We start from the raw sequence: 27,862 nt of genomic DNA on the forward strand, positions 1-27,862 counted from the left end.
ACCAGATTTCCATGCCAACGCCTGGCCCCCCCATTACCTTTCCCGGCTGGACAGCTTCTGGGGTTTTGACGTGAACCACCCACCCCGTTTGGCCTCAGATCCCTGCGTTCCCAGCAGCCCGAAGCAGGGGGGGTCTTAAGGCCACACACGATGGTTCTCTGACGGTTCTGGGCTCAGAAGTCCTTACACCCAGGTGTGGGCAGCGCCGGTTCCCCCAGAACCCCAGGGTCATCCCACCTCAGGGACCTTGACAAGGTCCCCTCTGTGCCATGAGGCGACAGGTCCCAGGACCAGGAAGGGGACATCTTTGGGGGTGATTACAAATGACAATAGCAGCTCCCAAATTTTTAGCTGTTTCTGGAAATTGTGGTGCATTTGCAAAGTCAACGGGTAAGGAGACCATGGCTCCTTTAGAAGGTGTTTCCAGATAACGTGATTCCCGAGAAGCCGCTCAATTCCCACGGAGACAGCACGCCCTCTAGGGGCGAGAAGCCAGCCCTGCCCTGGTTCCTGCGCAGCCCTACCCACCGCCCCTTCGTCTGCTCCCACTTGCCAGAGACCCACGCCTGGGGGCCCCGGAACCGGGGCACGTGCATTGGAGAGGGACCCCATCTTGCACAGAAGAAAGAGCAGTCGGGGTGAATGACTCAGGTGTCTGCTCAGAGCTGGCTGCCCAGAAAACTCCTGGCTGGTTCTGCCCTATCACGCTGCAGTGGGTTCAACATTTTCTGGCTCCTTCTCCCGCACAGCAGAAAGGCAGAGTTAAAATTGTGCCTAAGCACTGGCGACAACTGACGAAACAGAAACAGGGGACAGAGCACGTGCCTTCCCCACGGTTCTCAGCCTGCTTTCCGGGGACTTCCATCCTCACCACCCCACGAAATCCTAACTGCACCCATAGCCTGTGCGTCTGTTTACCTATCTGGGGCACTCTGGCGGGCCACCGGCCATCGTGACATCTAGGATCCCTCGCCCCTTGGGGACAATGGCCGTGACGTGTCCCAACACCGGCTCCCCCCCCCCCCCCCCCGCCAGGAAAATGGAAATGACCACCAGCAGCCGCGGGTACAAAAATAGCACAATTTATTCTGATGCTCGGGTGGGAACACCCGTGGGCGGGGAGGATGCAGAGGGTCCCTGCCACACCGTCCCCGGCCTGGCCGCACGGCGGGAGCAGCTGGGAACCCTGGGGCGCACAGTGGTTCTGCGGTTTGGCTGTGGTCTTGCATGTGAAGGGGCGACATTCGACTGGACAGTTGCCTCGTCCTGGGAGGCTGTCTTGCCAGGCCCCCCGCTGAGCTGGGCCCCGGAGGCTTCCGGAAGGACCGAGGCCCGAGCTCATGTTAATTGCACTTGTTCGGTGCTGGGTGACGGTGCCCCTCACGTCTGCGAGCATCCCAGACACCCAGAGGTACTGAGTCGGCACGGTCCACACTGGAAGGGCAGCCACGGCGAGAGGCCACGGAGGATGTGTGGGCAGGCAGAGGCACGCACTCGGGGCAGAACGGGGCTTCCCGTGGTCACTTCGGTGCAGCCCCCGACGGGGCCCTGGCCACCCCTCCCAGGGCCCGTGGGAGACAGTGGTGGGATTCGGATCCCACAGCCACACAGGGCCACGCAGACAGAGGGTTTCGATGTGAAGCTGGCAGGCTCTGCAGGAGGACATTTGGCCAGCTAACATCTGGCAAGACTCAAAGATCCTGCCCAGGAGAGCGGTTCCAGGGGACTCATCCTGTGTTGTCCACACGGGAGAGGGGATATTCTTCTAAAGGGGAAGGCAGGCTCCCGTGTAGGAAAAGAAAAATCGTATCTTTCATGATCCACGAAGGGGCCCGGGGGGGCCGGGAGGCAGGCTGTGGGGTCCCTGTCGTACCTGTCGTGAAGCAGACACGGGGCTCCCAGGCGCCGGCTGCCCGCAGGGCACAGGTCCGTGCGGGCCCACTGGGCAAACGCAAGTGCTTTACAAACACAGTGGGTTTTCCCAGGTGCCCAACACATACAACCACGGAGTCCAAGTTCAATGCCGGCCGAGGAGACGGGCTCAGGGTGGCCAGACCCACGGCTGCTGCATCTGGGATCGGGGAGGACTCGACCCCGGCGCTCAGCGTAGCCGCGACAGCATGGAGCTCCGATCACTTGCTGGGCTTTCTAGAAAGCACGGGCCCATGTTCCGGAGACGTGGCCCTCAGGCTAGAGTGTCCCCTGGGCACTGCCTCGGTGGCCGCAGGGCCGAGCGGCGCTCAGTGGCACATCCGTGCAGTCATTTCTTTCTGTTAAGAACGAGCGGGACGTCAGGACGAGAAGGACAGAAACCACACCCCAAAAAAGCAGATCCGGCCTCAAGGGACCCGCAGGCTTCATTTCTCGCCAAACCTTACGAACAACGGAACAGATAACCGGGTGGCGCGCGGGGGGGGGGGCCCAAGCCATCCTGTGAAGGGCCAAAAAGGCAGTGTTGTCGAGGGAGAGCGGCTGCGGCAACGCGTAAACGCTAAGGCGCGAAGTCTGCACGACAGCAAGACCCCGGGAGCCCCGGTGTGCAGCAGCAGCGGGCAGATGAGCACCAGCCCACGCCCTTTACACACAGCCTGGGGAAGTCTCGCTGGCCCCAGAAAGAACTGGAAGCATCGATACGGGAGAAATGATGAGGGTATCGGGGCACGAAGCTAAAAAAAAAAAAAATCGGGGCACCTGGGTGGCTCACTCGGTTGAGCATCCGACTCTTGATTTCAGCTCAGGTTGTGAGCGTCTCGTGGTCGTGAAATCGAACCCCACACTGGGCTCTGCGCTGACCGGGCAGAGCCTACTTGGGATCCTCTCTCTGCCCCTCCCCCACTTCCTCTCTCTCTCAAAATAAATACGTAAACATTAAAATGAACAAGCAAACAAACAAACTGAGCCTCCTTTGAGCGTCTGACTTCAGCTCAGGTCACGATCTCACGGTCTGTGGGTTCGAGCCCCGCCTCGGGCTCTGTGCTGACGGCTCGGAGCCTGGAGCCTGTTTTGGATTCTGTGTCTCCCTCTCTCTCTGCACCTCCCCCGCTCCAGCTCTGCCTCGAACTCAAAACGAATAAACATTAAAAAAAAAAAAAAAAAAAAAAAAAAAAGAAAGAAATCATTGCTTGGTCTCCAGCCAGGCAGTGAGGACAAGGGTGGGGGAGACTGAGATGTCTGGGCCTGGCCACTGGGCAGCTGGTGTTTGCAGGGTGACCTCCCCAGGGTCCCCGAGGGCATGGCAGCCGCATCCCCGCCATGCCCGCCAGCGGGGGGCACAGAGCAGCCAGAACCAAAAGTAAGCCCGGGGGGGAGGGGGGGTCCCGTGAGCCTGCCAGGCGTCACCAATTTGGGCCCAAGCCCAAAGAACCCCCCTCTGCTCCCCTCCGCCGACTTCGGGCCGTGGAGCCGCGGGGGCCGCCGCCAAGCCGGGGGTCTGGGCCCTGCGGACCAGCCCGGGACCCCAGCGTCCCCCCGCCCACCAGTCCCGGCCCGCTCACCAGCGGCTCGAGCTCCTTGGTGTCGATGAGGCCGAACTCCTTGACGAAGTAGTAAAAGTGCTTGTAGCAGGTGTTGACGTGCGCCTCGGAGCCCATCTGCGCGATGCGGTCGAAGTGGTGGATGTAGACGTGCACGAACACGCGGAACAGTCGCGACAGGATCTTCCTCACCACCTGCAGGAAGTTCTTGGGGAACGGCGTGCCTGTGGGCGGGGCGAGAGGCTCAGGGGGGCGGGGGGCCCACCTCCCCCCTTCCCGACCCCACTTGGGTTCCGGCCCGTGGGCGCCGCGCGCGTTTCCGGTGAGGCTTCTTGTCCTTAGCAGACTCCCTGATGGGCTCCCGGTCCTCCTGCCCCCACCCCCGGTTCGTCTTTACCACGTCCTCTCGTTTGCCGTCACCGACGCTTCCTTGGGCCGCGGTGGGTCGCGTCAGGCGCCCCCGCGTGCCCCTTCCACCCCCATCCGTTCACGTCCCTCCGTCCCGCGGCACGGACGGGGTGCAGCCAGCACGGGCAGGTGCGCGCCCGGGACCGGAAAGAGCGAGGGGCCCCCGTCCCCGACGTGAGGGGCTAGCAGCCCAGGGAGAGGCCGCACAGAGACGCCGCGCCCTGCGGGAAGCCCCCGTGTGCCGGGCGCACGTCCCCCCAGCTGGACACACCGGCGCATGCGGGATGCGGGTGCGGGAAAGCTCTCAGGACGGCGCCGCAGCGAGAGCGGGACGGCCAGCCAGCGCCCCACGCGGCAGGGCCCACGGGGCTGTCTGTCCTCTACCCGGAGGCAAGTGGGAGGGAGAAGGCTCTCTAAGAGCGGACTGTGACCGGCACAGCCTGACCCTGCACGTCCCAGGTGCCACCCTGCTCCCTCCCCTGTATCTGGGCCCAGGTGGCCTCTCGGGGCAGGGGAACGATGGGCCTCGGTCATGGGCAAGCGTCCGAGCGTGGTGAACGGGCCGTTCCCGGCCGACTCTGTGGAGCCTTTGCTCAGGCTCACTGAGGCCTGTGCACGTTCCCCGTCCCTCGACTCTGGACGTGAAACCGAATGGTCTGTGGGTCCCTGCGGAGCAGATGCTTTCCTTGAAAGCCCCTGGAACCCACGCGGTGGGACGGTCACCTCGAGGGCTGGCAGTCCCCACGCGCTGGGGCCCCTCGTAGTGGAAAGGGGCTTTAAGCTCAGAAGGAACATCAGGCCCACAGCAAGCGGACAAACGGAGCCCCGGGGAGCCCGGCTCGGCACCAAACCCACACGGGGCCCGGGTGTGAGGCCGCCCCGGCCCCCGCTGCGCCTCTGTCCTAGGACGGGAGCCGCCAAGGGCGTTCCTGGGTGAAGGGGGGCAGTTTAAAGCAGGCTGGTCTGGACGGGTCTGACACAGAATCTCCCAGGACTAAGCCGCACACGCTCCTGAGGACTCTCCCGCGGGGTGCGAACCCGGCCCCGTCTGCTCTTACAAATAAAGTGACACCGGGACACAGGTGCACCCGTTTGTTTATGAACCGCCTACAGCAGCTTTCGGTCTGTGACGCAGATGTGAGCCGTCAAGACACATACCGTGTGGCCGGCCAAGCTGGAGAGATTTACCAACTGGTCCCCACGAGGAAAAGTGCGCAACCCCCGGTCCGACATTAAGAGCACAGGCTGGTGGCTCGAGACCCAAGCGGACGCACAAGCGTGAACGGAACCCACACGGGAGCCGGGATGAAGCGTGGACCCCGTCCTTCCCTTGCGAAGCCACAACCCCAGCCCCAGCGGGCGCCCAGCACACGGGACCCCACTCTGCGTGAAGCATTTCCTCTGCCTGCCTGGCCAGGGCCCTGCAAGCCTCAGGGTGACGCTGGCCAAGCCGGACCCCCCCCCCACCCGATGTGACCGTGTGGGACGGGCCTGGGGCCCCGAGAGCCTGAAGCACAAGGGCCTGCGTGAGGCCTCAGGGTCCCACTGGACGGCTGCGAGGCACCTGCCAAGTTACTTTTCTCTGCCTCTCGTCGGTGTCCTGTTCGGTAAGCTTAGGAGTCTCACCTTCCGTGGCGAGGGGCAGGCTTGGGGCCTCAAGCTCTAGGGTGCCGCGCCCCCCCCCCCCCCCCGCCAAGGAGCAGGTGGGACCTGTTGGGGTCTCAGCAGGGCTGGCGGCCACAGTGACGGACGGAGTGCACACGCGGAGGGGGGCCCGGGGGCCGGGCCTGACACCTGTCTGCCCTGCTGCTGCTCGGGGATGCCGTGTCAACACTGGCGGGGACAGTCGAAGCCGTGTCCCAGGGAGTCTCCCGGTGCCACTGTAACAAACTATCACCGGCCTGGCGGCTTAAATGCCGGAAGCCACAAGTTCCGAGTCTGTCGCTGGCCTGCTGTTGGTCAAGGTGCTGGAGGCACTGTTCCCTCCGGGGGCTCCGGGGTCAGTCCGTGTCCTTGCTGCCTCTGGAAGCCCACGACCCCTCCCCCCTTCCCGGCTGCCGCGCCACCTTCTCTCTCAAGTCGGATCTCACTCTGCCTCCTTCTCACAAGGGCCCTTGTGATGACACTCAGGCCGCAGCAGGACGATCCAGAGTCATCTCTCATCCCAGGGTCCTTAACTTAAAGAACAATGTGCCCACCGCGCACGCGCACGTCCACAGACGACCGTGTTCCCCGTGCATGTGCACATCCCTCGGCCGCGAGCAGGAGCGAGGCGCCCACCCCCGCTGCCCCGCGGACGGACCCTGAACACGACGCTCAGGGTGGGAACCCGACACGAGAGGCCACGCGTGTGAAACGTCCAGAACAGGCTCATCCACGGACAGGAAGGGGGCTCATGGGTGCTGGGGAAGGGGGCTCCTTTCAGGGTGGTGGAATGTTCCAGAACCAGTTGTGGCACTTGCATAAGTCTGCGAACATATTGCTAAACGCCCCTGAACTGCCCGCTCGAGACGGGCCGACCGTTCGAACGCGAGTCCTACCCGCCCGGCCCGGCCGCCCCGACTCACCCACGTGGGTGGGAAAGAGCTCCTCGTTGTTGATCTGCACCTCGATCCAGTCCATGAGCAGGTCCATGTAGCGGGGGGCCGACAGCGCCGTGGGCTTGCGGAACTGGTGCTCGTCCTGCCAGCGGTACTCGTACTTGGGGCCGCCGGACATGACCGGGCAGGACTGCTCCGTGCACTCGTCGCCGATGGTGCCGTAGATGAGGTTGACGCGGTTGAAGAAGTCCACCACGTGCACGGCCACCCAGTCGCTGAGCTCCTCGCCGGGGGGCAGCTGCACGGCCAGCTTCAGGTCGAGCCCCGCGTTCAGCGACGCCTGCGCCTTCTTGTGCAGCTCGAACCGCTGGGTGCCCGGCTCGAACTTGCGCTTGGGGCGGAAAGTCTTGTCCTTGTTGAAAACTTGCTTCAGGAAGGGGTTGGACATGGTGGCCCCGTGCCCGGCCCGTGCTCCCCGGCGAGGCCTCTGCAGAGTGGCCCCGGGCAGGGCGCTGCTGTCAGCCGCGGGGACGGGGGACCAGAGATTCGCGGCGTCCCCGGCCTCCCCCGAGATCTGGAACACAGAAAGGGGAGAAGGGTCACCTGTTTCTGGAAGCCCTCTGTCGGAAGCACACGGGGCTGGATCGGGAGGCCCCCGGGACTCGTGGTTTTCAGTTTCATGGAGAGGGCGCCGGTGGACACAACGGTCCGCCACCTCGGCAGAAGGCGCTGAGGCAAAGCCCCCGATGAGCCAGAGCTGGCGGAGCCCCCGCTGTACGGCGGGAGGGGTCGTGTGCAAAGCCGCGCAGCGGCCAACGGCGACCGCAGCAGGTCAGTGGCGGCCAAGGGCGAAGGGAGGTCTCCATCCCTGGGACCTGCAAACGGACCTTATTTGGAAAAAGGTGCTTTGCGGAGGTGACTGAGCATCTCGGGACGCGCTCCTCCTGGATTATCCAGGTGTCCCTAGTCCGATGACGGCTGTCCTCGCAGAAGGACACGCAGACACACGGGAGAAGGCTGCATGAGGATGGAGGTCAAGGGGAGGCACCAAGGATGGCCAGCACCGCCAGGGCCAGGAGAGGGCCGGGAGCAGACCTCACCACCCTGAGGACATGCGCAGAAACCGCGCTCCCAATGGACGGACGGGAATTCTGGGGGGACACGCTGCCCCACAGGGCCTGCCTAAGAGGCCCGGACGAGCCCGTCTGGGTCCTGTCTGTCCAAGCTGGGACCAGGATGGGCGCCCACTGGCTTCTGGGGACGCGGCCCTGCCCAGGGCGGTGAGGGCCCTATCTCCCCCTACTCTTCCAGCCTCTCTCTGTGCTCCGTGTCCTGTTACCTGGGACAGGACACGCCCCACGTCAGGGAGTGGGAGAGAGCGCAATGGAGCACGTGAGGCCGGGCGCTCAGGCGGGACACAGTCACCATGCTGTGCCTGGCACTGCCCATCACCCCACACTGTCCCAGGAGCGAAGGCCGGGCTGCGATGGGGGAGGCCGGGTGCCAGAGGGGCAGGCGGGGCCGGGGTCTTGGGAGTTCACCAGACAGAAGGCGCAGAAGGGGAAGCGTGGGGAGAGGCGGAAGTGCCAGGCCCCGCCCTGCGGCCCCGCCCTGCGGCCCCGCCCTGCGGCCCCGCCCTGCGGCCCCGCCCTGCGGCCCCGCCCTGCGGCCCCGCCCTGCGGCCCCGCCCTGCGGCCCCGCCCTGCGGCCCCGCCCTGCGGCCCCGCCCTGCGGCCCCGCCCTGCGGCCCCGCCCTGCGGCCCCGCCCTGCGGCCCCGCCCTGCGGCCCCGCCCTGCGGCCCCGCCCTGCGGCCCCGCCCTGCGGCCCCGCCCTGCGGCCCTCCGTATCCCTCCTCCATTTGCTGCCTACAACAAGTAACCAAGTAACCGCTGACGAATGCCCACCCCCCGCCAGCTTCTCCTTTACTTAAACTGTGGGGGGAGGGGGGGGGCTCACTCCTCTGACTCCACCCCTCAAGATCCAGCACGTGGCTCTAGGAAAGTACCACAGACTCAGGGCTCCTAACAGCCCAACCGTGCTATCAGAAAGTTCTAGAGGCTCCAGGTCCGAGACGGCCCTCCTGGGAGTCCTCGCCTTTCCCGGCTTCCAGGGCGTCACATCTTTGGCCATCGGCCCACGTGGCTCTGGCCTCTGCTTCCCTCATCAAGCCCCCTTCTGCAGGGACCCCACTCACCCCCAGCCCCCGCGGCGGCCCCCGCAGAGAACGTGCACCACAGGCGCTACCTGTCCGGGTGCAGGGGTCCCCAGACTCTCGGAGATGAGTGCCCACGGCGGCCCGGGATGCGGGGAGGGTGACCCAGACGGCGGGCTGGCAATGGGGGCACCTGGGCTCCCAGCCAACACTTAGAGCGGTCATGGCTCCACCACGGCCTGTGGCCCTCTGTTGCCGGGACGTGGGAAGAAGGGGCCTCCCGGGACCCTGGGTCCTGACAAGGTGCCCCCGGAGCCGGCGACTGCATTTCTGGGGCCACGTGCGGCCTGCGCACCTGCCTCGCCAGAACTGGGCCGACTCTGTGCCCGCTGTGGCCGAGCTGGGAGCCCCAGCTGAGCGGTGTGGGCCGTGTGGACTCTCGGCCACGAGACTTAAAGAGAGATTGCTCGCAGCTGAAGGGCGCCAGCACCCAAGCAGAGCCTCGAGAGCTGGTCCTTCTGCGGCCACCGGGGGCCAAATGGGAGGTGGCGGCAGACATGGAGGGACCCCACTGCCACCCTCCCGCCTGCTCACAGCTGCCCCACCTGGCCAGCGTCGGCCTTGTCCTCGGTGTGTCCCCACGGCCTGCTCCCGGGGCTGAGGCAGCACCTGACGTGCAAGAGTGTGAAGCAGGCTCCCTGCCCTGGTGAGTGGGCAGGAGACGGTGGGAAGGATAAGGGCCTCCAAAAGCGTCCCCGTCCTGGTTCTGTGACCGGGAACCTATCACTTCACGTGGCAGAGAGGACCCTGTCAAGGTCCCTGAGGTGGGGGTGACCCTGGGTGCCCCAGGGGCCCAGCGTCCTGGCGAGGTCCTCACGAGAGGGAGGCAGAGAGATGGGCAGACCCCGTGCTGCTGGCCGGGAGGATGAGGAGAGGCCGCGGGCCCAGGATGCGGGGCCTCTGGAAGCCAGAAAAGGGGGGAAAGGGGGCTTCCTGGGGCCCCAGCGGGGGGCACCCCTGCCCACGCCTGGGTGTTAGGACTTTCCAGCCCAGCCCTGCCCACTCCACTTTGAACTCATGACCCTGCGGAGTTTCATAACGAGCCTGGGCACAGTGACTCGCTGCGGACGACACTGCGGCAGCCCAGCCTGGCTACCCGTGGGCCGGGGCCCTTCCTGCCTGCGGCGTGGCTGGCGAGGCCTCCCACCCTCTGCGTGGACAGGCAAAGCCCCACCACTCCTCTGGGCCCAGCTGAGCCGCGCTCAAGGCACAGGAACTGCGCAAAACACAGAAGATGAGCATCAGGGTCGGAAGAGCTGACCGGAGACGGCGGGGTCAGAGGGACGGAGAAACCAGCGCTCCCACGACAACAGCCGTCACAAAGCCCGTCACCAGTGCCAGCGAGGACAGGCAGACCGGAACCCCCGGGCCTTTACGCCAGTGTGCGCGTAAAAGGCAGCGACCGCTGGGGACAACAGCCCAGCACGGGGCTACCCCGGGGCCTAGCGATGCCTCTCAGATCCACAGGCAAGAGAGGCGACAACACACGTGCACACGAAACATACATGCGTGTTCGCGGCAGCGCAATTCATAACGTTCACCAAAAAGTGGAAACAACCCAAACGTCCATCAACAGGTGACCACATGAACCAGCTGGGTCCGCCGCACACGCACACATCCCTCGGCCGCGAGCAGGAGCGAGGCGCTCACCCCCGCCGCCCCGCGGACGGACCCCGAACACACGACGTTCAGGGAAGGAACCCGACGCGAGAGGCCACACGGAGTGTGAGTCCGCGGGTGTGAAACTTCCAGAACAGACCCATCCAGGGACAGGAAGGGGGCTCGTGGGGGCCGGGGGAGGAGTGGGGGTGACGGCTGATGGGGACCGGGTTTCCTATGGGGTGATGGAATGTTCTGGAACCAGAGGAGGTGCTTGAGCAGCCTTGTGAACTGAAGACACAGGGCTGTGCGCTGTCGATGAGTGGGAGTAAGGCACGCGGATGTTATCTGAGAAAGGGGGGGGGGGCACGGGCAGGCCTGTATCCGGGGCCCTAAACGGCTGAGGCGTCCCTGTTCGCTCGCACGGAGGCCAGCGCGGCTTGTAGCCCCCGCTCACGGGGCCCTGGAGCAGCCACCGAGAGGCACAGAGAGTAGACGGTGCCGGGACGACTGGAAGGAGGGAGGTCTCGTGATGACCCCCGGCCGGTGGCTCGAGGTGCCTGTGCTCTGACGAGGACACGGGGCGACAAGGGAGAGAAGCGCGTCCGCTTCCCTCCCCAGGGCAGCCCGGGGGCTCTGGCACCATCGACCGCCACCTTGGTGGATTCGGCTTTACGGTCACCCCCAAGCAGTGCGGCACCGACAGCGGGCCGACCGGGTCTCCCCGGGGCACTGTGGGGTGGCATCCCCGCCCCCCGTCGTGACCAGGGTCCCCTGGGGGCCGAGTCACCTCGGGCGAGACCCTGGATTAGAAGACCATGTCTCTGTACTGCCTGGTTAATGATTACTTAGGTCGGAGTTTCCATCCTGGCGGCGGGTAGGGGGAGGGGCCAGAGCGGGACCCCTGGGCTGTGGGTGAAGCCACCACCCTTTCTGCCCGGCCGCGTGCCGCCACGGCGGGCCCCCTCTCCGTTATTTGGGTCTCTGCCGGCCTAACCCAAAGCCAGTGCCAGCCCCCCTCCGGGCCGGGCCGGTCCCCCCTGCGGCCCTGTGAAGCCTGCACAGAACGGGTGGGAGCCAGCCGACCCTCCCTGGTTCCAGCGGGAGGGCCTGGGCGGTGGGAAGGTGGCGCCTCAGAAGACGGGGCGCAGCCACACCCACCCCGACCCTCTGTCAGACCGGCCGTGCGCCCCTGGTGGGCCCGTGCTGGACACGCCGGCACGGAACCCGCTCCCCGCCTACGCCCAGTAACGCCCAAGCGGCCTGCACACCTGCCCGGGGGGGTCGCGCTGCAAACCTGGCCGCTCTCAGGCCCCTCTGGGGACAGGTCAAGGGACAGGAATCCCCTGTGGGCCACCTTCTGCTCCTCCTCCGACGCGGCTTAGATACTTCCTCGTTCGAGGTCTGTCTTCAACCTGCAGACTCCCTTCCGCTTGAGGAGACAGGGTGGGGGTTATGTCCAGCCCGACAGGGGCTACCGCAGCCCCTCCTGTGGGTCGCCTGATTCCCCGGCTCCTTATTCACCGCGGCTAAGCTACGCCCCGGACAGCAATCCTGGGGCGAGAGAAACACAGCCCGCCAGTGCCCTGCTGTCGCTTTTTACCTGGGGCCTCCCGCGGATGGCTCTGGGAGTTTAAGCTGAGACCCTGTCACCTGGCGACACAGGACAGAAGCACGCCGTGTGACATGGGAGTGCGGCCTCAGGGGTACTGCAGGGCGGTGGTCTGTCTGCACGCCTTCGTGCCACGGACCAGACGCGCACGGGGATGGTTCTGGAAGGTGGGGCGGGGCAGGGCAGTGGGCGGCTTACAGGGCTCCTGCCTGCTTTCGGTCTCTTCTCAGGAAGTGGGAAGGTTTTTTAAGTGGAAGCAATGGTTTCCTGGAAAACTTCCCTGGTGGTAGAATTCCCCTCAAAAGCAAACACATGCACCCCCCTCCCGACCCCCGGACAAGGGGCGGTGGCCCCCAGAAGGTGCCTTGGCCTCGAGGGGCGGCAGGAGCCCAGGGTGCCCGGGAAGCCCCCCCACCGCCGCCCCTGGTCCCATTACCAGCTCTTCCCGGAACACCTCCGCGGTTGGCGCAGGGGAGGGTGGGGCAGGGGATTCGGCGCTAAGGGCTCCGGGGGGGGGGGGGGGGGGGAGGGCTGTCCTGGTGCTTCCCACAGACGAGATGTGGTGGCACTCAGAAACTTCTAGACTGAGGAAGGTAAGCCGACAAACTCCCCCGCCCCTACCCACACCCTCCTCACCCCCCCTTTTTTCTGAAAACCAAACACAACACAGTCCCTCTAAGCATCCCCTTCCCCCTCCCCCCCCCCCCCCCCCCCCGCCCCGGGGAGAGGCCCAGAGCTGCGGCTGCCGCTTCCTTCCGGTGCCCCCACACCCTGCCCTGGCCCTGGCCCTGACATGCTGCTGCTAAGGGGACCCTGCCCTGGAGCTGGGGCTCCAGACAAACGAGCCCCAGCCTCAGAGGTCGGTCCCAGATCAGCAAACCCCGGCTCCTGGCCCAGCGGCCGAGGTTCAGCTGGAAGGTGCTGGAAGCCCAGGCTCTGTCCTGTCAAAGGCCACACCCCCGGCGCTGTCTTCTCAGTGTCCCCACCGCTGGCTGAGTGGGAAGGCCACCTGCCGTCCTGCGGAACTCACACAAAGGTGGCCCCAGCCCCCAGCCCCCCCAGGGTGCGCGGCTTTGCTGGCATCCAGCCCTCATGTCTTTGTTTTCGGGGCCAAGTTCCCCAACTTGTCCTGCAGGAAGTGGTTTGCAGAGATCACTCCAGGCCGGGTGCCATCCAGGGGTTCTACATACTCCCGCCCTCCTGGTAGTTCTTTTATGTCTTAACCAATTGTGATACGGTTCACACGTAAGTAACTTAAGGTACACAATTCAACGGTTTTTAGTAAGATCGCAGAAGAGTGCAATCATCACCACTAATTCCAGAACGTGCTCATCACCTCAAAAGACTGCCCATCAGCAGTCACTCCCCATCCGTCTATCATGGGTGGAATCGTGTCCCCCCCAAACGGATGTTCAAGCCCTAACCACTGGCACCTGTGAGTGAGCCCCTGTCGGGAAACTGCAATCTTTGCAGATGTCAAGATGAAGTCATACCGGACAGGGTGGCCCTCAATCCAAGGACGCACACCTTTATGAGAACCGGGAAATCCGGACAAACACTCGGAGAAGCCGGCCATGTGACCGGGGATGCGTCGCAAGCCGAGGGACGCCCAGGATGGCCTGTGACCCCCAGGAGCTGGGAGAGGCAGGAAGGGCCCTCCCTGGAGCTTTGAGGGGCAGATCGCAGGGCAAGTAGGGGGCGGGCCGGGGATCTGAGCCCAGGACTCCCGTGCCCACTGCCTGCGCTTCAAGGGGGTGCTGGGTGCACTGGGGCCGCCGCAGACGCCGGGCCTCTCCCGCCACAGAGGCAGATATACAAGGACTGTGAGGAAACCGTGTCCCCTGGGGACAGAAAGCACAGTGTGACAGAGACCAGGGGTGGCTGTCTGCTCAGGAGCCGCGCCTCTTCCTTCTAGGCCTCCGCCTGGGGTTTCAAGGGGCCCTTTCACTGAGCAGAGGCCCGCAGGTCAGCAGGGGAAGCCGCTCCGCTCCCGTCCCGACGCAGACTCCGCTAGCTGGCTGACCAAGCTTCCTTTTAACGTCAGGATGCTCAGGATGTGGACTGGACTCTGAGAAGACCCTGGTCTGAAACGGACACAGTGCGGCCACAGCAGGCCAGGCCCATCCACTCACAGACGGCGCTCTCTCCAGGGTGCTGTGCCTAGCTCCCAGCTGTGCCAGGGTCTCGCCTGGGGCCGCTCCGTCTCCAGGGACAGTGGGCCATGTCTGGAGACGTCTGTGGCCGTCACGACTGGGGTGTTCCTGGCATCGAGCACGGGGGCCTGGGACGGTGCTCAGCCCCCACAGCGCCCGCGCACCCCCAGAGTGACCCAGTCACAGATGTCTTATTTTGAACTCAGGAGACACAGAAACGCCCGTCTCCTTCCCAGAATCGGGTTTCTGACGTTGGATTCCCCTTTTTCGCTTAAGCAATCCAGACCTCGAAATTCTAGGAAATCAGGAATGGGGCCCTCCAGCTGGGGCGTGTCTAAAACTTCCCAGAGTAAAAGCCCAACTTCTAAGCCGGCTGCCTGGGGAATTTCTGTAAAACCCCCACTGTATGAAGTGCTGGGGAAGGGAGAACAGCGCCCGGAAACATGATTAAAGGCTGACTTTTCGCTGAGCTGTCTTGGCTTTGGGGCATTTGTACGTACGAAACAAAGAGACTTAAAACTGTTCAGAAAAGATTCGGGAACTGCACTGGCATTTCTGAGAAGCCCCTGAGGGACTAAAATAACCACTTTTGCTTCTGCTGAGACAGAGGGAGGCGTACCTAGAATTCAACCCGTCAGGTTACTAAGGGCGTCTGGTACTCGAACACCATGCTCAGCAGTGTGCAGGGTAGAGGTGGTAATGGTGCTCTCTCCTTTAGGAAAGTTCAAGTAAAAAGTAAGCCATCGAGCCGCACAGAGACACAGAGGAGCCTCAGACGCACAGCACTCGGTGACAGAAGCCAGGCTGAGGAGGCGACACATGGGGTGGTTCCAAGTCCAGGATGTTCTGGACAAGGCAGGACCACGGGGAGGGACGGCTGCCGGGGTGGGGGAGGGTGAATGGGAGGAGCACAGGAGTTTCAGGGCCGTGGGTCTACTCCGGACGACACCGTGGTGGTGGGCAGGTGTCCGTGACATTCGTCCGAACCCACGGGGTGTGCCGCACCAGGAGTGACCTCGTGTCCGCTGTGGACCGTGGTTCGTCACGTTCGGTGCTGGGTGGGGATGTTGATAATGGGGCCGCCGGTGCGTTTATGGGGAAAGGGAGTCTATGGGAATTTCCTGTACCTTCCACTCAGTTTTGTTGTGAGCCTAAACCTGCTCTAAAAAAATAAACTCGACTTAAAATTATGAGTAAGGTTGATTCAATTACGATCCACCAAGCATTTGGTTAAATCTTCCAATAGTTTACTCTATTTAGGAAACACCTAAAGCCGCAGAGGACAACGAATCCTGGGAAAAAGGAGTTGGATACACATCCGCGGACAGGATGTCAGAAAAAGCACTAGAAATGTGACATCTGCCACAGGCATAGTTTCAAATTTTCCAGGAGCCTCAGTGAAAAGCGAAAAAGTGAAAGGAAGCAGGTGAAGTCGCTGTTAACACCGTATGGCATTTAGCCCCAAAATGCCAAATACCATCTCGACACCTGACGGACACAGAAAACGTCACAGGCCCATTTTGCTTTTTGTTGTTAAACAGACTTTGTCTCCAAGACTTGTATCTGGCACGTGCGGCACACCCCAGTTTGCACGAGGTACGTTCCAAGTGCACACTGGCCACACATGGCCAGCGGCCGTGGCACGGGACAGCTGGAGGGGTGAATGAGAGAGGAAGCCACGTGTGGGGAGACTGGAGTGATGCATGGCTGTTGTCTGAGGTGGGTGCCCCCAGCAGGGAGGGGAGGAGGAGGGCCCCGAATGGGGCAGGGGCAGCGGGCACTTCCACTTGCTGCACCCCACTGGGAATCTGTAGATTACAGACCACCCGCCAGGCCACCCCAAACACGCAGGGGTTGAGCAGTCTTGAGCGTGTCAATTCGGAAGCACGGGGGTCAGGACCTGGGGGAGACTGCAGGGCCCTGTCCTGACGTTGGCCAGGCCTGGGACCTTTGTTACCACTCCCCGCTGAACCTGTAACCGGGCCAATAGGAGCCCCCGAACTTTATGTGGGGTGGAAGAAGGCAGGAATGAGGAAGCGGCTGGCTGGGACCATGTGTCCAGAATCAAGTCCACAACCAGAAAGTGCAAGTGGACTCGCGGGGTGTGCGATAGGCAAAAGTTCACGCCCATCGTACCTCTCCCATCCGCCGCTCCCCGGGGACCCGGCCTCCCCGCCGCCCGCGTCCGCCGCTCCCCGGGGACCCGGCCTCCCCGCCGCCCGCGTCCGCCGCTCCCCAGGGACCCGGCCTCCCCGCCGCCCGCGTCCGTCCCTCGGAGGACCCACCTGCGGTCTCACGCCCCCACCGGTCGGGCGGGTCTCGCGCCTGCCCCGCGTCCGGCGTCTCTCGTCCGGTCCCCTCCGCCGCCCAGGAGGAACAGCGCCCACTGCCCGCCCCCGCCGCCCCGCCCAGCCAGGTCCACTTCCGCTACCGGCCTAGGCCTCCCCGGAAGCGGAGCCGAAGGGGGCGAGGCCTAGAGTTGGGGGGGAGGAGAATGCTCCCCGCCGCTGCGCTCTCTGTTGCCGGGCAACCGGAAACGGGCGGTGACGTCACTGGCCCGGGCCAGGGGCTCAAGGCCGACCAGCGGGAGCTAGCGCAGTGGCAGGAGCGCGAGCGGGTCCGCGAGACAGGGCCAGCCCACAAGGAAGAGCGTGCGCGTGCGCGTGCGCGTGCCGTGCGCGCGGGCATGGGGCGCGGCGTGGGGGCGGGGCCGGAGGCGGGGCCGGTGCAGCCCGTTGTCCGTTGCGCGGGCGAGGCCGGCGCTGGGGGCGTGGCGCGGGAGGCGCCGTTGGTTGGTTGGCGGGCGGGCCATGGCTCTGCTGCTGTGCCTCGGCCTGACCGCGGCGCTGGCCCGCGGCTGCCTGCACTGTCACGGCAACTTCTCGGAGAAGTTCTCCTTCTACCGCCATCACGTGAATCTCAAGTCCTGGTGGGTGGGCGACATCCCCGTGTCGGGCTTGCTGCTCAGCGACTGGAGCCAGGACACGATGAAGGAGCTGCACCTGGCCATCCCCGCGGAGATCAGTGAGTGCGGGGCCCCGCCCGGGCGCGCCCCCCGGCCCGGCCAGACTCCCGCCAGACCCCGGCCTGGCCCCGACCCGCGCAGCTCACCGGCCTCCCTCTCCGGCCTCCAGCCCGGGAGAAGCTGAACCAAGTGGCGAACGCCGTGTACCAGAAGATGGATCAGCTGTACCAGGGGAAGATGTATTTCCCCGGTAAGGGGGCGGGCGCCGCGCGCGCGCGGACACCGAGACAGCTCCCCTCCGCCCAGCGCCGGAGGCTGACCTCCCTCCTGCCTACCCCCACAGGGTACTTCCCCAACGAGCTGCGAGCCATCTTTCGGGAGCAGGTGCACCTCCTCCAGAATGCAATCATCGAAAGTGAGCAAAGGAAGGGCTTGGGGAGCGCCGCGGGGGTATTTCAGAAGTCCCTCCGGAGCCAGGGGCCCCGGCCAGGGGGTGGCAGAGGCTGCGTGACAGGACTGGGGCTTCTGGCTCAGTGCAGCCGGCTCCCAACAGAGAGAAAGAAGGGCAGCTCCCCGAGGCAGGGGCCCTTCCTTCCCGTGGGCACCAGCAGGCGGCCTGGATAAACCCCAGCCCTCCCCCAGCCTGTCCCTGGAGAAGCGGCTGAGTAGGGCTGCTACCCTCCTCCCAGGCTGAGAGCCAGCCTAACCCTAGGTGAGCCTCTGGCAGGGCAAGAAGGCTGGGTCGGGGGTCGCTTGGGGGGGCTCAGTTGGTTAGGTGTCGACTTCGGCTCAGGCCATGATCTCACGGTTCGGGAGTTCGAGCCCCGCGTCCGGCTCTGTGCTGACAGCTCGGAGCCTGGAGCCGGCTTCGGGTTCTGTATCTCTCTCTCTGTCCCTCCCCTACTTGTGCTCTCTCTCTCTCTCTCCCAAAAACAAACACTAAAAAAAAAAATTAAAAATAATAAAAAGGGTAGGTGGGGGCGGGGGACAAGTGCCGTCAGTGCCCTCGTCCCCACACAGGCCGCATCGACTGTCAGCGTCACTGTGGTGAGTGAGCCCCTGCCCGGTCCGTGGGGCACAGCGGTGGCGGCAGCCCTGGAGGCCGAGGCGGGGGGAGCCTGCGGCCGCCTCTCCTGTGTTGCAGGCATCTTCCAGTACGAGACGATCTCCTGTACCAACTGCACGGACTCGCACGTCGTCTGCTTTGGCTACAACTGCGAGTAAGGCTCAGGCTCGGGTGGTGACCAGCAAGGGCCCTGTGCCCGTGGGTCTGAGGCTCTCCTGGGACCCTCCCTGTTCCTCCCTGGCCTGTCTCCACCGGGGTCGGGTGGGGTGGTAGCCCCTCGGCAGGCCCTGAGTTCTGGATTTGGGGCGCCCCGTCTGCACGCCCCGTGTGCCCACAGGTCATCGGCACAGTGGGAAACAGCTGTGCAGGGCCTCCTCCGGTACATGTGAGTTGGGGCCCCTGGGCTCAGGGAGGGGACCTTCCCCTCCACGCCTGACGTTCTGATTCCAATCCTGCTGTCGTTGTAGAAATAAGTGGCACAAGTAAGTCCCCTGTCCCCAAACCCAGCATGACTTATATCAGAGGCGGTGTGCTTATGTGCCCTTGCGGGTGAGTATGCGGAGGGCGGCCACGGGAGGCGGCACCTGCTCCAGTGCTCAGGACCCCAGCCTGCCCTTCCTCTGCGCTCAGCTGGCACCAGGGGGCGCAACACCCAAGTTAAAGGTTTCCATAGAGTCTGGTCCTACCCCTGCCCTAAGCAGCTGGCAGGGCTGTGGTCAGAGCTGGGAGGGGGGGGGGGGGGGGGGGCGCGGCCCATGACGGATGTGCCCCAGTGGAGGGACTTGGGGGCCACAGGCACAGCACAGCCCTAAAGCTTGGGTCTAACTGGGACCCTGTCATGTCTTTCAGACAGGACGACCACACAAGGTAAGGCCCCCACCCCGTCTGTTCTCTCCAAAACCCTGGCCTGGCCTTCTGGAGGGGAGCACGAGGGAGTCAGAAAAGGGGTGGCACGGGGGCCTCTAAGTCAGGGATGGACGGGGAGGGGCTGGCTAGGGAGACACAGCCGGCAGGGCTCTCTCTGCACCTGGGACAAGCTGGACGTCACCCCTGCAACCACACCCAAGTGATCACTTCGAATAAACATCGGATCTTCCTCCCCTCTCCTGGATGCACAGAACCACTCCAGCTTTGTGAGTGGCGCAAAGGAGGGAGGCTCTGAGGACCTGGGTGGACTCTGCAGGCAGGGTCGAGCCTAAGCCAGAGGTCAAAACCCAATGGCCAGCTTGCTGCAGCCTCCCACCCCCTTTTTGCAGCCCCTTGCAAGAGAGTTGGGCTCGACCCCGATGCTGTTTAGGGGATGGGTACAGGCCACGAGACCTCCAAGTTGAGCTTTGAGGGTTGTCTGCAGCCCTGTCACATGCCCCAGGCCCATAGCAAAGACCTTGGTTTGAGGGGGGGGGAGGTGGAGCAGGGAGAGAAGAGCTGAGGGCACCCCTGTCTCCCCAACAGTCTGATGTCACCAAGCTTCACATGTCTTGAGCCCCCACACCTGGCCAACTTGACTCTGGAAAACGCTTCCGAGTGCCTGACACAGCACTGACGGCCACCGGCCATCGCCAGACTGGCCCTAGCCTCGAGGTGGAGCCAGGACTCAGCTGGACTGCCCCAGCCTGACCCCCCGGAGCAGGCTCACTGCCGCCTTGAGTCCCTGCACTGCCATCAGAGGCCGGGACCGGGGCCGGGAAGGGCGCGTGGCTTTGTATATAGAGTGCGTCACCGCCGGGCGGAGCCGCAGGGCTATTAGAGGCAATGATTAAACGTCCCTGTTTCTCATCACAGAGTATCCGTGTTGGGGCAACCAGGGCTGGGTCCCCAGGAAAGGCACATCCCGGTCATGGGCACTGGGCAGGGCTGACAGCCCCGGGATTTCCATAGCAATTGTACCGCCACCCGTCTCAACACAGCCGGGCAGGCTTGACACACCCAAGCCTTTGGCGCGAGCGGGTGCTCTTGACTCGCCACGCCGGGCTAAACCTCAGCCGAAGGAGCACAGGAAGCGTCCCTAGCACGCCATTTCCTTTCGCAAACACTCATGTGCGTTACGAGACCCACGGTAAATGGCTTGATGGGCCTGGCAGACGAGAAGTCGGGGACTAGTCCTGCCAGGAGCAGGTACACGGAGGTCAGAAGAGTCCGCAGGGCCGGGTGGGCGTGCAGGCCGGTGGTCTTACCGGCCAACAATGGCCTCAAGGCGTCAATGTGGCCTCTGCTGCCCCAGTGCTGGTGAGGGAGCGGAGGGACCCGCGAGGGGTCTGGCTCGGGCGGGTGATTATCAGGAAGAGAAGCTGGTGGAAGGCGGGGGCTGCCCGGCACCGGGTCCACGTAGGGGTCGGACGGCTTTCCGTCTGCTGACCCAGCCTTACTGGTCCCGAATTGTCCCTTGGCCACGTGGCGTCAGTAAAGGCAGTGGCAATGTGGCAAATTGAAGCACGGGCAGGGCCTGCCTTCCAGCACCTGCTTCTGCCACTCACCTACACACCCACCGCTAGTGGGGTTCCCTGGGAAGGGAAAGGAGGGTGCGGTCCGCGATGTTGGTGGACCTCCCGTGGGTGGGGTCGTGGCTCCCTGCTGGGGCTTGGCCCGTGTGTGGGGATGACCTCACCTCCATCACGAAGGGAAGGGCGCACTCGCAGGTGGGGACAGGGATCCCCAGCACGCTGTGTGACCTCCCGAGGGCGCCCCAGGCAGCTCGAGGATGGTCCGGAGTCCCTCTTGTTACCGGGTGTGCACACCGGCACAGACAGGAGGTGCAACAGACAAACGTCTGTGTTACAAGTTTATTGGATCATCTCGACACAAAATCATTACAGCAGCGTGATATGTCTCTCTCTCCTTTATCTGGGAATGTCGATAGCAAATCAATTCTTATCGAACACATCATACAGTTCTGAGGTTCTGGAATCACTGCACAGGATTCTGTAATAGATTACCCTACATGCTAAAGTGACAGTGTTCGTCAAAAGGAAGTTACGTCATTGAGGACCATCATCTCTGACGGGGTGGTCCGGGGTCCCCTTGCCCCGCCCCGCCCCGCCCCGTGAGGTGCATTCCAGGGGCCGGGGCCCCCCCCCCAGGACCGGGCCTTCCCCGCAGCTGCGGGCACGGTGTGGGACAAAGCCTGGGGAGCGTTCGGCGACAGGAGGGACCTGGAATCCCAAACAGTCCCCACCACTTGCCAAACACCGCCGACCGAGACACATTTCACTGGACAGGAAAGAAATGTAAACCAACAAGGTCCAGGCCCCACTCCGTCAGGGATCCCGACCAGACCCCACCCCGGGTGGCAGCCGTTGCAACGCACGAACACGTGGGTGGGACGCGGGGAACACGACAGCAGCCTGCACGGCCCCGGGGCCACCGGGTGTCCTGGCCCGCGGCCGCGAGGCAGGAGGGTGAGCAGGCGCCCCCAGGCAGGGAGCGTGGGGGCCTCGCGGGATCAGGGCGCGCCACCCCGCACGGTCCACCGGGCGCCGCAGCCGGCTCCTCGGGCAGCCTCGGGGCTCCTCGCTGAAGAGATGGAAAGAGGCAAACAAAGTAGGAACGCCGACAAGACGCGTCAGCACAGCGTGTCACCTCGCGACCCGAGCGGGGGCCGGGGTGGGGGCGGGGGGCCGGGCTCAGCACTCGGCCAGCGTCGCTCTCATCTCCGCCAGCAGGTTGCTCAGCAGCGTCGCGTCGCTGCACTTCCCGTCCACCGACACGGACTTCTCCCCCTGGAAAAGGGAAATGGCCGTCAGGACTGTGGAGGGCGTGGAACGCGACGCCCAGAGGCCGCCTCGTGGCCGAATGTGCCGTTTGTGTCTGTCACCACCTCCCTCGGTGCTGGTGCTTCGCGAATCCAGACGAGGGAGGTGCCCCGGAGCCCCCTCCCTCCCCCACGCCCCCAGCGAGGCCAGGACCGGAGAACCCCAATCTGGGCAACGGCTTGCCAAAGTGGGGTACGTGAGCAACGGTCCGCCTTCTGGCTGGGGGGCCTCGGGGAAAGCGGCCTGTAAATGTGTCTGCGAGCCGCTGTCCCCCTGGTCCCAGGGCCGGTGCCCGCGTGCGGCGGCTCCGACAAGCGGGACAAAGGTCGCAGAGACAGACGGGCGCTGGGACCAGCGGTCAGGCACCTGCAGCCCATGCCGTGTCCCCCGCGGGACTAACAAGGCCCCGGTTACTCAGCACCCAGAGACCCGGGAGACCTCTCAGCTCAGCTCTGTGGAAAAGGCAGCCAACGGCCAGGCCAGCACGAGGAGGACGCGGCATCTTCCGACGGGACACAGGCTTGTAAGTCCCTACTGTAAGACCCCCCCCAACGCGCAGTCAGGAGCGCTGTTGAAGCCAACAGGAAGACGGAACATCCCAGCCAAGACAGGCAAGGTCTCGAGAACGCCCGGCGGACGTTCCAGACCTGGAATACACAGTCGTCAAAACGAGACACCCACGGGTGGGCCCACGGGCAGAATGGCTAGCACGGCAGAGGGCGGGGCCAGGCAGGCCCTGCTGTAAGAAGAACCCGGCGCTAAGAAAGGACTTAAGTAACAGCGGGAAACTTCCAGAATTTTGCAAACACTCAAGAGGCGTAGCACACTCCTGACAGACCCAGAGAAGTCCGCGCCAGACACGCTGTGACCTGCTGGAGGCTGACAACCAAGAAAAACCTGGAGAGGAGACGGCGCCTCCCCGTGCCAAGAATAACGGGGTGCAGCTCTCGTCCAGAAACTGTGACTGTGAAACGAGGCAGTGCGACGATCTTCTGGAAGATTTTACTTTTAAGTCCTCTCGAGGCACCGGAGTGGCTCAGTCGGTTAAGCGTCCGACTTTGGCTCAGGCCAGGATCTCATGGTTCACAAGTCCAAGCCTCTGGTCACACTCTGTGCTGACAGGTTGGAGCCTGGAGCCTGGAGAGATTCCGTGTCTCTCTTTGCCTCTCTCTGCCCTTCCCCTGTTCACACTCTGTCTCTCTCTCTCAAAAATAAATATTAAAAAAAGTGAGTCCTCTCTATACCCAGCGTGGGGCTTCAACTCTAGAGCCCCGAGATCAAGCTACACCCTCCACTGTCTGAGCCCGCCAAGGCACCCCAGAAGCAGCGTGATTTTAAAGCACTGAGACAAAGATCCGCCAAGCTAACGCGCCCAGCAAAACTAGCCCTGGACGAGGCTCCCCGGCCCCCAGGCCTGTCCCAGAAGCGGCTGGAGGCAGGTGTGGAGCAGGTGGCATGGCGTGTGCAGGAGAGGGAGGGCAGGGGAGAAGCGGAAGACCAGACGGAGGAGGAGACCCGGGGTCGTCAGTGGGATGACGGCACCCACCCGTGAGAACGCCTTCCAACACAGGAAGGATGCGCTCAAGAAGACATGTGCGTCAGCACCCATCATGAGAAGGCGAGAGTGGCTTTTTGTCCAACATCAGACCGGAGAACTTCGCAGCAGAGAAAACAACCCGAGATAAAGAAGGAGGTCGACGCGGATAAACAAACAGGTGCGTATGTCAAGACGCCACGACTTTCTCGGTCCACACACCTAACAGCAGACACACAGAGCGAACCCGACAGCTCTAGGGGGACAGACAGCCTGACTGTCACTAACCTTACACCACCCACTCAGGCAGCCGCCGGGCCGGCAACACAGACTCCAAGGGCCCAGAAGAACCGAGACCACCACCAGCGGGGCCCACTCCACCGGCACAACATTCACTGCCTCCACGCATCTGTGAGCGCCACCCCTGCCACGAATGACCACGTCCAGGGCCAGAACGCAAATCTCAATACTTTCAAAGCACCGAAATCAGAAGCGGCGTGTCCCCCAACCACGGTGGCAGCATGCTACAAATCCGAAGCAAAAAGCCATCCAAACACGGGAAACCAAACAACACGCTTCTAAGTGACCTGTGCACTCTACAGGACCTGGGAGCAGGAATCAGAAAACGTTAGAACCGTTTAGACATAAACACGAAACATTTAAACGCCCGTGGCGTTCAGCTAAAGCACGGCTTCAAGGAAAACGAAGCATTAAACTCTTCGTGAAAGAAGGAAAACCTCAGCTCCTACCTGAACAAACGTGCAAAACAGAAAATAAGCCCAAAGCAGGCAGAAAAAAGGAGGGACAGAACAAAGCGGAACGAAATTTATTTATTGCCTTAAAAAAACAAAGTTCCTAAAAGGGTAGCTTTTAAATTTACCTTTGAAAAAAATCAAGAAAAACGATAAGCCTCCCGCCAGGACGGCCAAGAACAACGAGAAAAGACACAAAGTGTCACCATCAGGAGTGCAGGAAGGTGCCGCTGGGACCCACTGGGCGCCACGGAAGAGACCCACGGAAGACAACCCACGCGGACAAGGCGCCTTGGGCGGAGGGACCATACGCCACGGCGGCCGGCCCGAGACGCGGCTCGTGGACCGAGGACCCACGGCCGCCGAGGAAAGGACCCGACACCGCCCGATGGAAACTTTCACCGAGGCCGCCCCTGGGCCCAGACGGCTCCCCTGGAGAGCCCGAGGACCGGGTGAGGAGGCGCCCCAGGACCGGGCACCCCTCCCGACTCCGACGGGCGGGCTGCCAGGCCTGACGCCAAGACCAGGCCGGGGAAGCGGGTGGCCGGCCTCCTCTCGGAGGCAGGCTCACGAGCCCTCAGCGCCACAGGCGGGCTGAGCTCAGCGAGATGCCGAAACCCAAGAAGCCCTGGGGCCTCGAGAGCACGGGGGGGGGGGGGCTCACCTTCTTCACCAGGAGGCAGACGTGGTGGCCCTGGATGGAGCGGCTGTACATGGAGGCGCAGGAGTCCACTCTCTCCACCACTGCAACAGAGGGCGCAGGCTGAGGCCCGGGCCGGCCCGCCCCGCCGGGGGGCAGAGGGCCGACCGCGCACGTGTGAAGCCGCCCCACCTGCCGGCCACGTCGGAGGCCTTACCGGAAAAATGATGATGAAAACAGATTTTCGCTAGAAGGTTCTGGAAGGACATACTAATGCCGTCGACTTTGATTGAGCTCATGCTCAGGTCCCCAGACTCCAGCAACTTGGCAAAGGCGTCACTGTGAAAAGGACACAGGACAGGGAGGCTGACGACCGGTGGGCTCCCAGCCCCAGGCGTGATACCTCCCTTCGTGTGCCTGCGGCTCGAGGTCTCTGACGGCCCCGTACGATGTCACGGGCTAACCCGCGTCCCCCAAATTCCTATGTTGACTCCCGACCCCTGGACCTCAGGATGTGACTGTACTTGGAAACAGGGTCCTAAACCAGTAAGACCAACGTCCTTCTAAAAAGAGGAGATCAGGACGCAGACACGCAGAGGGACGACCGCGTGAGGACACGCGGAGAAGACGGCGTCTGCGCGCCAACAAGCGTGGCACGAGAGGCATCTAGCCCTGCCGACCCTCCATCGCGGCCTCTGGCCTCTGGCACCAGGAGAGAACCCGTCTGCCGCCTGGGCCACGAGGCGTGTATCTGCCACTGGCCCGGGCTGGCGGACGCTCGCCGGAGCCAACCTTCTGCGCCAACGGCAGACGGGGCCCTCCTGGCCCTCCTCAGGCCAAGGGTGTCTGCCGGCTAACTGCGCGACGAGCGGAAGCAGGAGGGAGGTGGGCGCCACGCACCTGTAGCAGGGCGTCGTGACCAAGTACGAGGTACAGCTGAAGTGCAGCTTGAAGTCCAGCTTCTCGTGGGTCGACCCTTCATCGTTCTGTGGGAGTGGGGGCATGGGGTGAGGAGGGCCCAGGGGGCCGGGTGCTCTGGGCCCGCGGAGCGGGGACGCGTCCGTGGGCTCTGGGCCCCGCCTCCAGCCCCGTTACCTTGGCAATGAAGGACAGGGTCCCCTTGAGCTTCTGGGCCATGACGATACTCTGAATGGTGAATACAAACTGGGCCTCGTTGGAGATGCCTGGAAGAGGACAAGGGGACAAAGAGTGGGTCCCGAGAGCGGCACGGGGCGCTGCCCAGCTGGGGTCCGGCACTGCCCCCGCCCGGGGCCTGTCCTCAGCGCTGCCCGCCCTGGTCGGGAAGCAGGTGACAGGAGGAAAGGGGGCTCCTGGGACCGAGAGGACCTGGGTCGGCGGGAGCCCCGACGACCTGCCTGACGGCCCACGTACCCGGGGGCAATTGGAAAGGCACGGGGACGCCGTCGTGGACGGAGGAGCCCTCTGGCCGGGCCAGCCTGGTGTTGAGCGAGTCCAGCACGTTGAACTCCATGCCCTTCAGGAAGCTGCTGCTCTGGTTCTCCAGGACGATGGACACGGTGACCTGGCTGTCCTTCTGCAGGCTGCCCTGGATGTCGTAGGTCTGCAGGGCAAGGCCGGCCTCAGCCTCCGGGGCCTGCACGAGGGGCCTGGGAGTGCCGGCAACCCCGCCGTGGAAACGTACGACGCATCCGAGAGGGGAAAGTACTCGAACCCTCACGCGAGGGAAACCACTCCGGGTCCATCCGTGGTCCCGGCCGCTCCCGCCCTTCCACATCGGCCCTCGGGGCCCCCACAGCCAGCCGGCCCCGCGGGCCCACGTGGCGGCAAGCACCCATGTGCGCCTCTCTCCCTAGAAAGGCTCGCTCGCTGCCCCCGAGCCCTACCGCGTCCCTCCTCACGCCCCGAGAAAGGAGCCCAAGGGCGCCCCAGCCCCCCTGCAATGCCCACAGCACCTACCATCTTGATGTAGGAGTTCTCGGCCAGGAGGCAGTAGCTGGACATGGGCTGGGAAGAGAGGAAAACGCTCAGCTTCGGCCAGCGAGAACCCGAGGGCGGCGGCGGCGGCTCACGGGCCGGGCCGGGCCCGTCGCCAGCTGCCAAGTGCTCCGGTGGGAACGTCGGGACCGACGAGAAGCGGGGTGCGGGGAGCCCCCGGGGGTCCCGGGCAGCGCACGCCTGCACCTCGGGGACGTCCCGCCACACGAGAGCGCCACCCCCCCGACGCCCACAGCCCCGGGGTCACCCGCCCGCGCCCACCGAGGCCCCACTGCCCGCCGGCCTGCAGACGCGGCTCCTAGACTCGGCCGGGGTCTGTCCCTGCGTCGAGGCCTCGGCGGGCCGTGGGGGCGCCTCCGGCCTGCGGGGGGCGAGTGAAGTACCCCTCACCGGGAGAGGCTCGTCAGCGAGCGCGCCGTTCTCCACGGGCTCTGCCGCCTCTTCACCTGGAGGCTGCTTCTTCTTGGGCTTCTTCTTGTCCTTGGGTCTCTCCTCTTTCTCCTTCTTGTGTTTCTTCTTCTTATGCTTTGAAGCCTTCTGGAGCAGAGAAACCCGGCTCAACCCTCGGCACTCTCTGGCCGCCGCTGCCCAGCGAGGCACGACACGCACCGAGGCCACTCGGCAGCCCGCACGGCAGAGCGCACAGACCAGCAACCCCCGGGGTCCGCGGGGGGCAGGCGAGGACCTAGCGGCTCACCGCCGACGGGTGAAAACGCACAGGGAGACCAGCCAGAACCCACGCGTGGACACGCGGCCCGGCAGCTCCTCAGCGCAGGCACGAGAACACACGTCCACGCCAAAACCCGCACACACACACTCGCAGGAACACGACTCACGACAACCAAGAGGTGAAAACTTCAGTGGGTGAACGGACACGCACCTGTCCACCGCACACGCGCACGTCCCTCGGCCGCAAGCAGAAACAAGGCGTCCACGCCCACTGCCCGAGGACGGACCCCGAACACACGACGCTCAGGGAGGGGACCGGACACGAGGGGCCACGCGGGGTGTGAGTCCGCGTGTGTGAAATGTCCAGAACGGGTTCATCCGGGGACAGGAAGGGAGCTCGTGGGGGCCGGGGCCGGGGAGGGGGGTGGGGGGTGACCGTGGGTGGGGATGTGGTTTCTTTTGGGGAGAGGGAATGTTCTGGAATTAGGCACTGGTGATGGTAACACAACACG

The 27,862-nt window shown here is 64.1% G+C and overlaps 3 protein-coding genes across 16 annotated transcripts in view; 1 reads left to right on the forward strand and 2 right to left on the reverse strand.

Moving 5' to 3' along the window:
* Window positions 1-1,066: 1,066 nt before the first annotated feature.
* On the reverse strand, window positions 1,067-16,462 carry MOB3A (MOB kinase activator 3A). Of its 5 annotated transcripts, XM_047848974.1 has the most exons (6): window positions 11,837-12,230; window positions 11,505-11,665; window positions 7,309-7,438; window positions 6,449-6,995; window positions 3,495-3,697; window positions 1,067-2,847 (listed from the first exon to the last, which is right to left on the reverse strand). In XM_047848974.1, exons 4-6 carry the CDS (start codon window positions 6,867-6,869, stop codon window positions 2,701-2,703), a joined length of 771 nt encoding a protein of 256 aa, XP_047704930.1. In that variant the 5' UTR covers window positions 6,870-6,995; window positions 7,309-7,438; window positions 11,505-11,665; window positions 11,837-12,230; the 3' UTR covers window positions 1,067-2,700. The 5 variants fall into 5 exon arrangements, with proteins under 5 accessions (XP_047704930.1, XP_047704928.1, XP_047704927.1 ...); XM_047848972.1 differs by lacking the exon at window positions 11,837-12,230 and having other exon boundaries at window positions 11,531-11,822; XM_047848971.1 differs by lacking the exons at window positions 7,309-7,438; window positions 11,505-11,665; window positions 11,837-12,230 and adding an exon at window positions 16,284-16,462.
* A 1-nt stretch (window position 16,463) lies between these two features.
* IZUMO4 (IZUMO family member 4) lies at window positions 16,464-19,808 on the forward strand. Of its 7 annotated transcripts, none has more exons than XR_007150174.1 (10): window positions 16,734-17,022; window positions 17,133-17,213; window positions 17,307-17,378; window positions 17,984-18,010; window positions 18,108-18,183; window positions 18,367-18,414; window positions 18,497-18,511; window positions 18,879-18,896; window positions 19,067-19,162; window positions 19,482-19,808. XR_007150174.1 is itself a non-coding variant. In XM_047848977.1 (10 exons), exons 1-10 carry the CDS (start codon window positions 16,809-16,811, stop codon window positions 19,570-19,572), a joined length of 657 nt encoding a protein of 218 aa, XP_047704933.1. In that variant the 5' UTR covers window positions 16,736-16,808; the 3' UTR covers window positions 19,573-19,808. The 7 variants fall into 7 exon arrangements, 4 of the variants coding, with proteins under 4 accessions (XP_047704932.1, XP_047704935.1, XP_047704934.1 ...); XM_047848977.1 differs by having other exon boundaries at window positions 16,736-17,022; window positions 19,148-19,162; XM_047848976.1 differs by lacking the exon at window positions 19,482-19,808 and having other exon boundaries at window positions 16,464-17,022; window positions 19,067-19,157.
* A 987-nt stretch (window positions 19,809-20,795) lies between these two features.
* The window catches only part of AP3D1 (adaptor related protein complex 3 subunit delta 1), a 37,084-nt gene continuing 30,017 nt past the window's right edge, over window positions 20,796-27,862 (reverse strand). The window contains exons 25-32 of one of the 4 annotated variants that reach the window (XM_047849011.1): window positions 27,072-27,215; window positions 26,643-26,690; window positions 26,097-26,286; window positions 25,800-25,888; window positions 25,605-25,690; window positions 24,922-25,043; window positions 24,729-24,808; window positions 20,796-21,745 (exon numbers count right to left, since the gene is read on the reverse strand). In XM_047849011.1, the coding sequence (XP_047704967.1) occupies window positions 21,650-21,745; window positions 24,729-24,808; window positions 24,922-25,043; window positions 25,605-25,690; window positions 25,800-25,888; window positions 26,097-26,286; window positions 26,643-26,690; window positions 27,072-27,215 (855 nt within the window). In that variant the 3' untranslated portion in view covers window positions 20,796-21,649. Of the gene's footprint in view, window positions 21,746-24,728; window positions 24,809-24,921; window positions 25,044-25,604; window positions 25,691-25,799; window positions 25,889-26,096; window positions 26,287-26,642; window positions 26,691-27,071; window positions 27,219-27,862 lie in introns of those variants that run through there. The other 3 variants (XM_047849009.1, XM_047849013.1, XM_047849012.1) reach the window with 3 other exon arrangements.

This window comes from Prionailurus viverrinus, chromosome A2, assembly GCF_022837055.1.
Source record: "Prionailurus viverrinus isolate Anna chromosome A2, UM_Priviv_1.0, whole genome shotgun sequence".
Taxonomy (NCBI): domain Eukaryota; kingdom Metazoa; phylum Chordata; class Mammalia; order Carnivora; family Felidae; genus Prionailurus; species Prionailurus viverrinus.